The sequence below is a fragment of the Spinacia oleracea genome, chromosome 5 (genome assembly GCF_020520425.1).
Source record: "Spinacia oleracea cultivar Varoflay chromosome 5, BTI_SOV_V1, whole genome shotgun sequence".
Lineage (NCBI taxonomy): Eukaryota > Viridiplantae > Streptophyta > Magnoliopsida > Caryophyllales > Amaranthaceae > Spinacia > Spinacia oleracea.
This window is the reverse complement of record NC_079491.1, coordinates 930772-945994: the sequence shown is the minus strand read 5'-3', so window position 1 is coordinate 945994 and position 15223 is coordinate 930772. Positions and strand designations below refer to the sequence as shown.

At 37.5% G+C, this 15223-nt stretch overlaps 3 protein-coding genes across 5 annotated transcripts; 1 reads left to right on the top strand and 2 right to left on the bottom strand.

The window, feature by feature from the left end:
* Positions 1–47: 47 nt before the first annotated feature.
* Positions 48–6512, bottom strand: LOC110776805 (ribonucleases P/MRP protein subunit POP1). Of its 2 annotated transcripts, none has more exons than XM_021981371.2 (10): positions 6010–6512; positions 4935–5031; positions 4521–4628; positions 4228–4446; positions 3839–3957; positions 3279–3752; positions 2182–2290; positions 1518–2095; positions 1126–1290; positions 48–584 (listed from the first exon to the last, which is right to left on the bottom strand). In XM_021981371.2, the coding sequence occupies exons 1-10, from the start codon at positions 6438–6440 to the stop codon at positions 386–388; spliced, it is 2499 nt and encodes an 832-aa protein (XP_021837063.1). In that variant the 5' UTR covers positions 6441–6512; the 3' UTR covers positions 48–385. The 2 variants fall into 2 exon arrangements, with proteins under 2 accessions (XP_021837063.1, XP_056684723.1); XM_056828745.1 differs by having other exon boundaries at positions 4931–5031; positions 6010–6061.
* Positions 6513–8704: 2192 nt separating this feature from the next.
* On the top strand, positions 8705–9905 carry LOC110775798 (heavy metal-associated isoprenylated plant protein 2-like). The gene is made up of 3 exons (XM_021980398.2): positions 8705–8924; positions 9041–9116; positions 9249–9905. Exons 1-3 carry the CDS (start codon positions 8913–8915, stop codon positions 9572–9574), a joined length of 414 nt encoding a protein of 137 aa, XP_021836090.1. The 5' UTR covers positions 8705–8912; the 3' UTR covers positions 9575–9905.
* Positions 9906–10404: 499 nt separating this feature from the next.
* LOC110776794 (uncharacterized) lies at positions 10405–14907 on the bottom strand. 2 transcript variants are annotated; one of them, XM_056829004.1, is made up of 9 exons: positions 14517–14655; positions 14132–14355; positions 13746–13813; positions 12871–12937; positions 12636–12784; positions 12260–12330; positions 12009–12077; positions 11708–11808; positions 10405–10865 (listed from the first exon to the last, which is right to left on the bottom strand). In XM_056829004.1, the coding sequence occupies exons 2-9, from the start codon at positions 14144–14146 to the stop codon at positions 10566–10568; spliced, it is 840 nt and encodes a 279-aa protein (XP_056684982.1). In that variant the 5' UTR covers positions 14147–14355; positions 14517–14655; the 3' UTR covers positions 10405–10565. The 2 variants fall into 2 exon arrangements, with proteins under 2 accessions (XP_056684982.1, XP_021837054.1); XM_021981362.2 differs by lacking the exon at positions 14132–14355 and having other exon boundaries at positions 14517–14907.
* Between the last annotated feature and the right edge of the window lie 316 nt (positions 14908–15223).

Here is a 15223-nt window from a genome sequence, read left to right as displayed (position 1 = left end):
CTCTAATTCTCTCTACATATATTTGAATCATTCACTAGACTAAAAAGGAAACAAGAAGGTGATAGTGAGACTATTTCCCATTCAAAATTGAAATAATGAAATCATTTCACTAGATAATGAGACTATTTCCCATTCAAAATAGAAATTATAAATCATTTCACTAGATAATGAGACTATTTCCCATTCAAAATGGAAATAATAAATCATATCACTAGATAATGAGACTATCTCCCATTCAAAATTGAAATAATAAATCATTTCTCTAAATAATGAGACTATTTCCCATTCAAAATTGAAATTACATCACACAACTCAGAAATTCTCTAAACCAGAAAGACCGGAACTCCATACGCAGTTGCATGGCGGTTAACACCTTGTTATAGACTCATAGAGACTCCACATCTTCGTTTTGTCTTTCTAATACAATGGTAGCAAGAGCAAGTCTATATGCTGTAGACCTCAAATTTCTGACCAAGACGAATATCTCCTTCCTCCTCTTCTTTGCGGTCACACGACTCCATTGTTCATGTCTAAGGCGAGCAAGTAGCACAGCTTCACAATAAGCCACTGCTGCTGGCTTTTTGCTGCATGTACACAAATGTAATAACCTTGAAGTTGTAGATATTAATCAAACAAAATCATCAAAGAAACACTTTTTCCTTGACAAACATAGATTGTAGTTCGTGTATGGAGTTTGGTGGATTAGCCCCTATTCTAGATACTTAGGTGTTGTTTGGTTGGCATACAAAAACATGGGAAGTTAGAATGCCTAGGAATTGCAAAGTATGTGAGTTGTTTGGTTGACAAAATTTTGGTGAGATGGGGGAAGTGAAACAAAATGGGGGAATTTGCTTACCTAGTCCCCCCTAGGTAAGTAGAAATTCCCATGGGAAGTTACTTCCCACATTATCAACCAAACAACTTTAGAAAATTCTCATGAATTTAATTAAGGAACTCATTTTCTATGAATTTGTATTTCATGGGAAATTCTATTTCCTATGTGAACCAAACGACACCTTAAGTTTTATATATTCAATGCTCAAAAGTCCATACACAAATCTGCAATCGTTAAACAAATGGAAAACTAAGTTGCAAAATAAAGTAGCCAAGGGAAGAATTTTGAACCTTCCTCGAACAAATCCGGTGGTGACAAAGCCTATCGGTGGCCTATAAGCTTCCCTAGCAGCAGGGTCCTCGGGCAACTGAAATTCCCACTTACCGCAAGGTAGCTCTTTGAAGTATGAGCCAACAAAAGCATGAGGCACTTGGAGGCTCTCGTTGTTCTCTGTCCTGTGAAATTCACCATTCAAGCCATAAAAATCAAAGGCCATAGGTAAAACCAATCCATCACCAATCACTAAATATCATGAGATTCTACGTAGCATTAGTAAGCATGAATTCAGCACAATAATCTCGGCTGAGAAACACGTTTTCAAGAAGTTAAGAAACATATAAGCACTAAAAAATAAAAAATAAATGGAGTATGTTCAAGGCCGAAAACAGTGAGTGACAATAACCTGGAGTTCAACAATGTTACATCTGAAAAACGAGGCGCACAAACAACTGATCCCTCTTCGAAAACACCTTCCTTAAAAGCATGTAAGACAACTCTGAGGTAACACAATCTTTCTTTGTCACACGTCAAAGTGGCCAGGTTTGAGGCACCAATCTTGGCATCTTTCATCATTAAATGTGATAAACTCGGTTTGTCTAGACCTTTGGGGAACAATAGTAAATTGTCACCAGATATTTCTTCCAAGAAAGAAGTCAGCATTCCGGATGTCCTTGCCACAAATACTTCAGAATCACTCCCATTATTAACAAGCATAGTGTCATTAAGCTTTCTTTCTATATCAGCTGAATGATCTCTATCACCCCTGATACTACTAGAAAAGTCAATTTCATCACCTTCTCTACCTCCTCTGTTGAAAGAAAACCACTTGCTATTCCAAGGAAGTTGTATAGGAATTTTCAAGGGCCTTGTTTCAGGAGGACAATTTATCAATGCTTTGTCAGCAGCTGCTGCTTCTCTTTCCAATGAACAGGAGTTTGCGTTGCAGTCTGGAAAATCTGACGGAAAAATAGGCAAGCCTACCTGCAAGATAGACGGAAAAAGATCAAAAGATAAGATGGTTGAACAACTCATGAAGAGTTAAGTAAAATGGTTTGGGATGCACATACATCAGAAGAAATCCAACGTTTCTCTCTCAAACCTATGGCATGAGCTCCACCAGAAATGAGAGGAATCCAGAAAGCCTTAACCCAACAAATAGGGAGTATAATAGACCATCTGAAAGGAGAGTGGAAGTGGGATACTGTTAGGCATACCAACAGAGGCAGGATTATAAATGAAAAGCCTATGAGAATCTATCAGTTATAGTGGTGAAAGTGGAAAGTTAATTTGTTACTAGAACTTGTAATGTTGTAATTATGTTAATGAATCATCAAGCACCATCTCATCCAATTAGATAGCAGTAAAATCAGCAATGCAGTCCCCTAAATAGACTAATATGTTATGTGCCCCTAAACATTTTTCCCACTCTTACGCTCTTACCCCCACCATCTCATCCAACTAGCAATGTGTAATGAATCAAGTATCATGGACCACCAGAGCACTGACCCACCTGTACTGGTTTACAACAGGTTCAAGAAGCAGGGGCGAACACCCACAGCAACACCACGAGTCTAGCAGGGGTTGGTGAGAAGAGCCGTTAACCAACTAGAAGATAAAGAAGAGCAGGAGCAACATTAATTAAAGGCAATGTACTGGACAGCCCTAGTGCATAAATAGAAGAAGAAAGGAAAGAGAAAGGCATGGTATTTTGGTGTTAAGAATAGAGATTTGTAGCCTAAAGCTGCTGACTTGGAGATTTGTAGCCTCAAGCTACTACTTTTGTAACCTTTCCTTTGAGCAATTCCAATCAAATCAACCTTTCTCGTCTCTATTCTTGCTGTGTTTGTTCATATTATTCTGTGAGTTATCAGTTAGTTGAACAATGCCATCCACTGTAATAGATCAACTAATCTCCCTTCTATCACCCTCCCCACTACCTTCTTCCCAACCTCCACCCTACCATCAAAATCAGTACAAATAAAGAGCATAGAGTGACACAACAAGTCCATGAGGTAAGATAAATTCAATTAGGGATTGTAAACTGTAGAAGTACTTTGGTCAAAACATTAGTTACATAAGAGTCGTAAGCAATCTGTGCACTTCAAAAAAAAAAAAAAAGACTAGCTATAATTCACATAACAGAGCATGGAGGAAGGAGAGATACCCATTAAGCAGGCCTGCCTCATCGGCTCTTCTCAGTAACATAATTGGACAAAATCTCGAGAAGTGACCCTCAGCAGACACAAACTTCTTTGATGTATCCTTTAGGCAAAAGAAATCCAAAGACTTTTGATGCTTCTCCAAACAGAGTATATGTTCTTCCACAGGTGGATGGACCCCATTACTGGCATCCCACAAGTCCTTGCAGTTAGATAAAGAGGCATTGCTGTCATATTTTGTCTGCAAGGTAGAAAATACCTCTTTCTTCATAAGCAGGTTCTCTGTAGAGTTTTCTTCACTTTTGTCTTCCATTGAGCCACGTAGGTCATTGGATAAATGCGCATCTGAAACTTCTGCAGACCTTTCGTGAAATGAAGAACGTGGATCAACAACTGTAAGTAATACAGCTGCACCAGAAGAAAAGGATTCTTCCTTTTCAAGGTTGCTCTTCTGCTTGATTTCACATCCATCTTTATCACTGCCAGTAACAAGGGGCAAATATAATCTATCATCAGTACTTTGCACATCTGTTCAAGATTGAACCACTGACAAAAGATGACTCACAGAATAACAGGATGCAATATCTTTTGAAGAAGCTGAAATGCTCGCAGTCCCATGACTTCTAATATTCCTAGCTGCCCATCAAGGGACGTGCAACTAACCGCAACACCCCTCTCATTCGTCTAAATACAGCAAAAGATGGATAACAAGTCAGAGTTAAGTGAACCTTCCATTACAGAAAAGAACATAAATGGAAACTCAGGAGCAATTCCTAAATTTAATGTGATATTTGGATATCAAATCATTTATTTAAAAACTCCTAGGAGGAAACAAAAACATTTAACACAGATCAGCATCATCTAAAAGTAACAGAAGTTTTTAACGAAGAATGAGAAGTCCGGATTAACCTGAAAGAAAAAAAATCTATTACTAAAAAATAAACTACTCAGTACCATTTTTTGACAAGCGAGCTTTAAACAATCAAGCCCTTCACCAAAAGCTGAGGGATGCATCCATATCCAAAGCTGACGTAAGTGAGAGCTTGATTCAATCTCCATATTTGCATCAGTTCCTCTTTCTTTGGTGTCAGCATTATCATGCTGATGGAATGGCCGCCACATAAAGGTCACAGGACAAATTGCTTTATAACCATCCTGCCTGGCATGGTGAAGCTGCAGAGGAGACGGAGCAAATCATGACCATGACATAAAATTTCTATGCTACCATGACGTAAAAGCCTACCAACCATAGCACGTCCGTATATTTCTCCAGAAAGCAATCTTTTGCATATATCTTCTGAACGATCTATTGCGGAGGGAACTAGTAATATGCTTAGAATTGATACCAAGGCGTCCTGGAAAATAATGGAAAGACATTATTGCTTAGAAATGTGGATATAAAGCCTAAGCAGAAACTGTTTATAGTTTTATCACTCAGAAGGCAGTGAAACACCTAAGATTAACAGTTCATATGATATAATGTGCTTCTAAAAGATGTAATCATGTAATATCCAGTAGACGAAGTAATAATAGTTTCTACTTAGCTGACATTTTTTCTCCGGAGTATTGTTATAATAAGAACTTCATTTTTTTTTCATCATTACTTGTTCCATGACATAAATGCCAACTACTTCAGTTCAAGGGAAAAGAGAAATGCCTGCCTCTGGACCCTCCAACTGAACAGCACTGTAGTAGCTCGCATCGTGCACAACAGCCCCTTGTTTGTACCACTTCAAAAGGGCCCTCGACCCCTTTCCACTACACCACATTAAAACACAAATTACAACTCCAAAGCTAAAAAAATAATTCTAAATTATTCCCATTTACATACACTCCTAGTTCATATAGAAAAACCGCTAACTCACATAGAAAAACCCATGGTCTTTTTCTCTGAAGACAAGAAGGGGCAGGAGGAGCTAAAAGAATCAAAGTGTGTCTACCATAAATCCTACATAGGTTAAACCCTTAAGGTAAGGCATAACACTCAAGATCCTAACTGAGATAAACCACAAAACTAGTAAATTTTTTATCATGATTTCACTTTGAAGTTTGAACTTATAAACTTCACAATCTTAAAGTCATGTTCCAGATCACACAAAACTATAGTATTACCTCCTTATCTTCCTTTAGATTACACTAAAACCAAAAGACAGACACAAGCTGGTTGCTTTCAAATGTTGCAACTTGCAAGAACTTCACTCTCCATCTCACAAACACGCTACGATCCCTTCTCATACTATTATGTCCAATGCACAACCTCTTTCTAGTACAACCCTTATGAGCCAATAGGATTAGAAAGCCAACAGCTTATTCATTCACAACCAATTTAGAACCTAATTAAGTTCTAAACCACCTATCCCTTTACGAATACACAAATAAAGCAATGCAATTTAGCTTTACTACTATCAGATAATCACATCCTTCAATCAACACTATTATTCAGCACAATCCAAGACCTTTGCAATCAACAAAACAAAACCATGCAGGTAAGCACGGAGACACGGAGTCAAAAGGACTAAGAAATGATGAAAACCCTATTGCCAACAAATTAATTCAACAAAGAAAGGAAATAAGCACAGAATAATTTTTTTAAAAATGTAGATGCTTTTGCTTTTGACTTGGTTTTGCCATCAATCAGTGAATTCAGTAAAAGCCATTCGCTCAACATAATTAAACAGCAAGCAACACACAACTGCAACACCAATAAGAAAAACAGAGGGGCGTTTTGTCAAACACCTTCCATGCAATCCAAGGGGAAGATAAAATCCCCAGAATTTGTCCATTGTGAAGCGCTTAGCATGCCAAACATGAGTTCTCAACCTCTTTGTCCCATCTCCTGAGGTACTAAACCCTACTTCCAGATTGTTCTTCGTCAGCTCAATCCTCCTACGAACTCTTCGAGGCACCTTCTTCTCCTCCATTTCATTTTCTTTCACCTTATCTCCGGATTTTGACGACTTCCCTTTACGCCGGCGCTTGAAATCAAATCCGGTAGTACGGCGGCGCTTGTTACGCTGAGAACGGAAGTCATTGTTAAGACGATTGGAGATGATTGAGTGGAGAGAATCCAACTCGGTGGCTCGTGACTCGGCATATTTTCGGACGTCTAGGGTTCGCGGCGGCGCTGATGGAGGTGGCCGCCGTTGTTTGGCGGCGTCGGAAGCCATTGACAGTTCTGACAGAGGAGGAGAGAGCGTGTAATTTTAAATTGGTAACGAGTTCTCCGTTCCTTTCTTTTTTCCCTTTGCAAATTGTAAAATCACTAAAATGTTGGCCCATGGGCTTGCCATGGCCCATTCTTTTGTGCACTGTAATTTAGGGTATGCAATTCGGGTTAATGGTTCATGTTCAGGTTTGATTTCGGATTGTGTCAAAAGATATCGAAAATATTGTAAAACGTAATATTACTACAAAATATGATAAATATGTCAAATCAAGTCGATTTCTGGTTATTCAGATTCGGTTCAGGTCGAGTTCGAGCTTCTCTCAAAAACTTCAAGTCGGGTTCGGATCGGATAGGGGATTCATGTTTGTATCATGTTGACTCATGCACAAATTCTACTTCCTCCCTTGTTTAATTACAAACTTTTATTTATGCCCATCTTATGGGCATAAGGACTTATGGTTATGATTTTTGTGTTAAATAATTATAGATTTCGTATTAATAATTGTGGTTTTTGCGTTAATAATTACGGTCTTATAAGTATAAGACGATCTTACACAAAACTTATTCTACTCATGTATCATTCTACTTTATGAGATACAGATAGTACACAATATAGTATTTTGTACATATAAAACCATACTTGCCTTGCACGTATGACGTACGGAGTACCATTTTAGTAGTCCTCATAAGACTTGTTCTTGTTTACTTTCTATGGGGGGATATATTAACAGTCAACCTTTGAAGTGTAGATGTTTAAAGTTCCTATCAAGTTAATTATCCTCTCTCATCCCCGGTCAACTACACCAAGTACCATATACGGAATACAATGTATCAAATACTATACAAATACAATAATAATACTCCTAATTTTCCCACATTTGACCATTTTGATCATTTATTTTTCTGTCATATTCTTTTCTTATCATTGTCAGTCATGCTTATTCAATAATCCTGCTTCATTTCTGTGGCTAAATATCAGCTTTTAGCTGAAATTGATATACAATGAGGATCAAGTTTCTGGTTTTTGGACTTTAGAACATTCTACATTTGCTTCAACTGTTGAACTTTTCTTTTCCCTATGAGGACTCCTGTACAAACTATGTTGATCATCAACTTCCAGTATCTAAAACAAACGGCTCGCTGAAATTAAAAGGCATTGCAGATTTGCAGTATAGTTCTATTTTCAGGATCCAAAATGGATTAGCCCCTCTAGTGCCTTATGATGTGACTGATATGCCATCAGAAAATGAATTAACCTCTTTAAAGTTGATAAATAATTAAATTTTGAGGTCAAGGATGTAAAATCACTTGATGGTGTGCAAAATGGAGTGGGTTTAGTTGCAATAATGTCCATTGGAATAACAACGAGCAAGTCTTTTCGTTCTGATCTCAGAAAAACATTCTCTATGAAACCCGGTTATGTATGGTTAGTGTGATTTGAACTATGTTGCTGTCTTAAAACTGTTGCAGTCTTAAAACTGTTGCAGAATAAACTCAATTCTGTTTCTTTCAGTAAATTCTGCTTTTCTTCTGTTTTTTTTATCAACCAAGTGACAATATTCCATGTTCATCAGAACATCAATTACTTTTGGCTTATCAACATCTTCAAAGTAAGCCAGTTGTTGAATCCACAGAAAGTAGAGTAGCTTCTGTTTAAAGAAACAGAACTAGAAGAAATTTAGTTAAACAATATCATCTGATACTCAACAATCGGCTGATGGAAACATCTGTGTAAAAACAGCAGTTTTGTCCAACAGATAGTAAGGTTAGTGGAGTTTGTTATATTTCGTTGTATTCTTCTAAGTAGTTTTCCATATATAATTGTTTCATGCAAACAACGAAGAACTCGTTGAATTTTTCAATGTTACTGTGTGAGCATTATAGTCAGCACTCTGACATTTTAGCTTTCGTTTCATCAACTTAAAAATTGTGAAAATTCAAGGTTATTCAACCCTTTGATTTCCACCAAAATAATGGTAACTTCAAGTACTTTTCGGATCCATTAAGATCTACTTTCCTGAAGGCAGAAAAGGAAAGAAGTAGGAAAGGTCTTTTATTGGTCATGTAAACAGTTGGAAAGTATCCCTTTCAGGGAACTTCTTTACAACACACATCAGAAGAAACATTCAAAGAAGCTAATTATTTTACACTCCACTTGATATAATTCAGTTATATTATCAATCTAGCAGAATTTTTTACGCAAGAGATTTCACATCGTATATTCTTTTAGGAAATAATGCCATATTTATATTGATCATACTATGTATAGAAATATTTAAATAATCACTCTGTCAAAATCACCCAAGTCATTCTTTATTTTATGTTTTAAAAGTTTTGAAGAATTCACCTAAAAGTCAAATAATTGGGACTAAGTTTTCAAATAAATTCATGCTCTTCTCTGGATTCTTAAATTACCAGAAATATATCAATATCAGTTGGTTTCTGCGCGCCTTGCTATTCTTAACTAGCAGGAATGGCCAAAAAGGTAAAAACTTTGGATCCCTAGATTACACTTTAAATGAAATTTTTGCAGGGATTTATATTGTTTTTATTACTTAATTCCTAACATTATGTGTTGAAACAAAACCATTGTGGATGCAGAGAACTGTTATAAAGGTGAATACCAGCAGCAAGAAGAATCAGAAAAAAATTCTTACTGCAGTCGCCAAAATTGAAGGTAATATACTAACATGAGAACATAAATATATTTGTAGCATTGTAGATTAAGCACCTGCAAAGGCTACAATACAAAAGTTGCATACAATCTCTGATAAAACATAAACATATGTTTATAACTATATATAAACAGGTGTAGAAAAACTGGAAATGGATGGCAACAAGGGTATACTTACAGTTGTAGGGGAGGTTGAGCCAGTGCCAATCTTTAAGGCACTCAAGAAGATTGGACAGACCCCGGAAATCGTGAGTGTGGGTCCACCAAAACCGCAAAGATGTGGGCCCTACTGCAATTGCAGCTCGTGTAGATCATACAATGATCAGCAGCAGAAGGGGTGGGACCCGCCTATGTATCCGTGCTCATTTCCCTGCAATAGGTCTTGTTGCAAGGAGTGCCAGCTAGTTGCTGTAGCGTATTCTCCTTCCTGTAATGATTCAGGGATGTGCTCCATTCAATGAGAACATCTGAAGATTATTTTCATTAGCATATGAATAAGTCTGAGATTTTCCCTACATTTCATGTAAATACTGAATTGGGTGTTCCTTTTCCTTATTGTTACCTACATTTGGGAAATCTGGTGTGGTACTAGGGTGTATATATTTTTAGTTCAGAAAATGTCCAGTAATGAAGGTTATTGCCTGAAATTTCTGTAGTAACTATTATGATGAGAATCAACTGAATTGAAAGCTACTGCAAAATTTGGCAGGAAATTCTAGTACATACGAGTATTAAGGCTCTGCTGTATTCACCTTATTTCCACTCATTTCAGGAAAAATAAGTTCAGTTAAGTTCAGATAAGTTCGGATAAGATAAGTTCAGGAAAAATAAAGGTTGACCAAATACAATTTATAACTACAACAAGTTTTATAAGTTTAGATAAGTACAGTTAAATTCAGTTAAGTTCAGATAAGATAAGTTCAGAAAAAATTAGTGAAAATCGGTGAATAGAACACACCCTAAGTGGTAATTAGTTGAACATTATCAGTCACATTTCCCTGGAATTAGAGTTCTACTTACCTCTATTGGAGACTAGGTAAGCAACTCCGCAGGAAGTGCAGCTTATATCAACCAAACGGCTACTAAGATTTCTAGCAACAATCCATGCATCCGTCTCCACAAGACCACAAGTCTTGGTGTTGACAAATATCCTGTACAAAAATTGGAAGCTTTCCATGCAGAAAAAAAGTGCCAAACAGTGAAAATATTCAGACGAATCAGACCACTGTTAAGAGAGTTAACTCAAACAGTGTAATTAATAACTCACAATTAACACCAGAAACAAACTATGTCAAAAAAAACTCCCCTTTCATTCCATAAGAATATAATATAGTGTAATCCGAGTCATGAACTATGACAAATACATTTGAATATAACAAAGAATGGAAACTAACAAAACAAAAAATGGAAGTTCAAAACTATTATAAATACAACATACAATCACTAATCAACCTAAAGATGGCTCATCTCTGTATAGGGTGTATCCCTCCGCATGGAAACTCGGTATCCTACAAAAACAGACAAGCAGAAAGCAACCACCGAGAGTAGGAGAGAGAAAGCAACAGCTGCATCCCAGGAGCTTGTTGTTGCAGTCCCGGATCCAGTAAGCGTAGATCCTCCAGAGATAAAATTCAGTGGTAGCCAATCACAGCTGACCGTGTAATGTCCAGAACCATGCCATGGTTTACCGTCTACTGGGTACCAAAAAGCGGCTGAGAACTTGCTCGTGTCACCAATCTTGAATTGAGCATCCTGCCATTACAAGAGGAACAATTCATTCTCAAGTTATGTAGGGAACATGAACACCAAATTTTTAAAAAAAAGTTTTTGAGGTGATTCCAAATGAAATACGTTTTACTTCACATGTTGCTATTTTACACAAGAAATCCAACTTTTACTTGAACCTGATATTGAAACTAAAATCACGGAGCGAGTGCTAAAACTTGTAGCACAAATAGGCTGTAAACAAACTCATAGCGGACCTGATCATCATGGGCCCGACCCAACCCAAAATAGCGGGCTTGGGGAAGAAATTTAGGCCCGGCCCGGATTTTTAAGTTTTTGGGTGGGTTTTGGACAACTCAAAATTGCATTTTTAGTTTAAAATTTGGCCTGGCCCTAAGCCTGCTTTTTTTGGCCCGAAGTATGGGTTTTGGGCAGAAATTTTCGGCCCGACATAGTGGCCAGAACTTTTAAGTTATGACCCGACCCAGCCCGCAATTTGATCAGGTCTAACTGATAGTAAACACACAATGGGTACCATTAATTAGTGCTGTTTAGTGCAATATAATCTACATCATAAACATACCACAGGAAATAAGTTAGCTACTTCAATAAAATATTTTACACATGTATAGGTAGTGCAACTAATGGCCAAGTGGGAAGGCCTGCACAAAGTCCTCAATTCCTCATACCATCCCCACTGATCTCAATAACCACAACATCAACATAATGTGATGCCTCTTTATAAAGGATCCCATCATGAACGGAAAATAAGGATGCACACGACGTAGCTATAGCATCCCGAAGTATATGGAGTCAAATCACAAGTTCAAGAACCTAGTTAAAAATAATAACAGAGAATGATAAAATACCTGTTGAAACCAATCCATGGTTCTCAAAGGCCTTGAAAATTCAAAATAATAAGTGCCCTTCTTTCCATTTGATGCATATGGGCTGTCTTCATCCACAAAACCTGTCAATGCAAGCTAAAGTATTGATATACTTGTACATAAAAGTTTAAAACAGACCAACTTTCAGGCAATTCTACATTTAAGTTTAAGACAAATTTATCAACTTTCAGGCAATTCGGTATTACAGTTATATTAAAGTTCAAGATAAATTAAAGTTCTTTAACTTTGATGAGAAGATAACTGAGATAGAGAACCTATTAACCTGAATGAACATTGAGGCTGCTGTGCCACCAAGCTCCTTTCCAATCATTCTGAGCAGTGTTATTGGTTCCTGAGTAATGTCAGCATTAAACAACATGTTCAACCAAACACTATTCAAGTGAATCAACGGAAAACATACAAAAGCAGAAGCCATCGGATGTAAATAGGAGGGACTATTTAAAGGACAGAAGCAAGTAATAAAAACAACTTGCATAGTCATATGCGAAGAATTATTGAACATAAATTTCCAACCTGAAGGCCCAAGTCCATCAAGGTATCGACAGTGTGGGTTCCAAGAATAAACATCAACCAAGTGACCAAACCTACACAAGGAAAAAAGTGAGCCGTTCAATCTGGGACCTATCAAACAGCTAAGGGCTCGTTCGGTATCATTGTCAGTTTTTTGGTTTATTTGTTTTGAAAGCCATATGATTTAGAGTGGGTAATGAACTAAAAAATAGTCATACAGTCATCATGTTGAATTTGAAAACTGACAACAAAAAACCGGAAACCACTTTTTGTGGTTTTCATATTTTGGTTTTTAGTTTTGTAAAAAACTGAAAACAAAAAATGATAACGAACGAGCCCTTAGCTATTTACAACGAACATCAGGATATAATGTACTAACCTGTCAGTACCAGTCCCAGCATCTACCAAGTTTCCACCATATAGACGTCCTGGGATAGCAGTTCCTATTGAGAAATGCATGATGTCAACTTCATGACCACGGCAGTTCTTATTGGTACAGGAACCAGGAGACTCTTTACAACCACCCATCTGAATCACGAAGACATATTTGGTGATTATTTTACGTTATAGAAGGAAAAGTTGGAAAAGGATAGCAAGTCAATAAAGATGCTCACATTATGATAGGTAGCATTCTCACCAATCTGAAACATAAGAGCAACAGATGGACATTTGTTACTATTGCTGCATTAGCACAAGGAAATAATCAGCACATATCCGCCTAGATAATGTTCGCACTTAGAAGCATAGAAAGCCATAATAATCAAATACTGATTCGGTTTATTAACAGGGTAAAACAGAAAACCTACTATTAACATTTAACCATGCAGGTGATGCCCTAAAATTCTACTACATCAAACAGTAAAAGTATCAATTACTTTGTTTCATACTGACCTATGGGTTCCTCTTAGGAAAAGCATTTAAACATTCCACAAGGCTGCATAAATGAAAAATACTCGTATAAAAAGAAGCATTTAGTTTAGATCATCTAAACGCTCAAAGAAAAGAATATGAAGGACATATTTTCCTATCACCCTTCTCCCTCCCAACCCCAGCTGAAACCAAAGCATTACCTGAGGAACTAATCATGACAAAAACAAGACAAGACTCCTAACTACTACGTAGTTATTTAAAGCCTTATAACTTTATAAGTGATATCATTGATAAAAAAAAACTAAGGAAGACCAGCCTCTTGTCATGGTCCAACACTACGCACAATTCTAAAAACCGTATAGCATTATAAATTTAACGAGAGTTAGTGAAACAGCTGAGAACCATGTCTTTTCCCAGGAACCAAAGAAGTAACTTCAAGGTTACAGTATACTAAACAAGTTTCTCAAGCACTTAAACTAAAGATGTGGGAATAGTTCACCACACATGTCAACTTCCTATTCATCGGAGCCTCCAAGCAAACAGTATTTAAATTGTTTTATGTCCATGCTAATATACTTCTAACAAAACAAATGAGTATGAAAAATCAATTAAAAGTTACCCTTTGGAGTAAGCATATTCTCCATCAACTTGCAGCAAAAAGAACACATCTTTACCATCATGTAGAGCCTGCAAAACATTAATTAGACAGAGAGATCACTGCAATCAGTCAAAACTTGAAAAAACAGCTTGAAAATCAAATTTCACATAGAAATCCAATTCCGATCAGAATCATCAAAGGAACCCAAGAACAAACAATGCATAAACCATAAAAAAGCTCAAATCAATACCCTGAAAACCATAGGGTTTTAAAATCTCAAAACACCAAACAGCTTAGCAAACTGAACTTCAAATCCAAAACCAATCCAACACAAATTATCAGATGAACCCAGAAACCAACAAAAGGCCACTATATATTAATCATCAAAGCTCAAATCATATACCCACTCTTTTTTTACGCATAGCACACCCGGTTCACCGGAGCTTAGCTCCGACTACATCCGGATCCGACCCGTGTCGCACACCTTGCTTATGGTGGGTGAGTCTCCCAACAAGAGTTTCTGCATACGGCGAGCCTCGAACCCGAGACCTCCCTTAAGCGACATCAAGCTGCTTACCACTTGAGCCAACTCTATGTTGGTTCATCATATACCCACTCACACACACAAATCCTGCAATTTTCATCAACTTTAAGCAGCTAAAAAAATCCTAATTTGACATCAAAAACCAGATTAATCAAACAAACCCAAAAATTAACAAGAACCCACAATGCATAAACCATCAAGCTCAAAATAAAATTAAAAAATAATGAAAATTTCGAATCAGGATATACCTTAACAGTCATTTTTCCGCCCTTATAGGCATCATCTTCGTGCGGGTCAAGAGCAGGTAGGAGAGAGAAATCAAACCCACCAATGTCCTTCCAATCGTCGGGGTGCCCATCAAGAGTGACAACACCGGGTCTGAACTCAGCAGCGATTTGGGTGCCCGACTCGGAGGACTCGCAGCTCCACTCGCCCGATTCGTTGTGCGAGTTTATGGGTGCAAATAATAGCGTGAGAAAAACTACAAGTAATACAAAAAGGGGACGAAACAATAACATCCTCTGTTGTTGGAGAGAGACTGGGAAAATGCAGGAGATTTTGAGTGCGATGAAAATCCAACTGATACTTGGGTAGTTGAGATTGGCGTAGGCACACTTTTGTTGACCAATGTCGTCTTTTATCTAACTTTTACTGCTAATTGACTTTCCTTTCTTCCTAAGCAATGTACTAATCTGGAAACGATGTCTGATTAAGATTAAGCGTTGGTATGGCTAAGGATGGTCGTGCCCCGGGTCGGGCTTCTGGCCGTGCCCCGGGTCGGGCTTCTGGTCAAGCCTACTGATCGCGGGTGTATAAGAGTCCGACCCATGCCAAACCCGCTTTGCATCGGGTCAGGCTGTCGTGTCCAAGCTTAATTTAACTAATTTAACGAGTTTTTTCGTGCCATATCGAGTCGTATCGTGCTTTTTCCAAAAATAATTGCAGCCCACGGCCC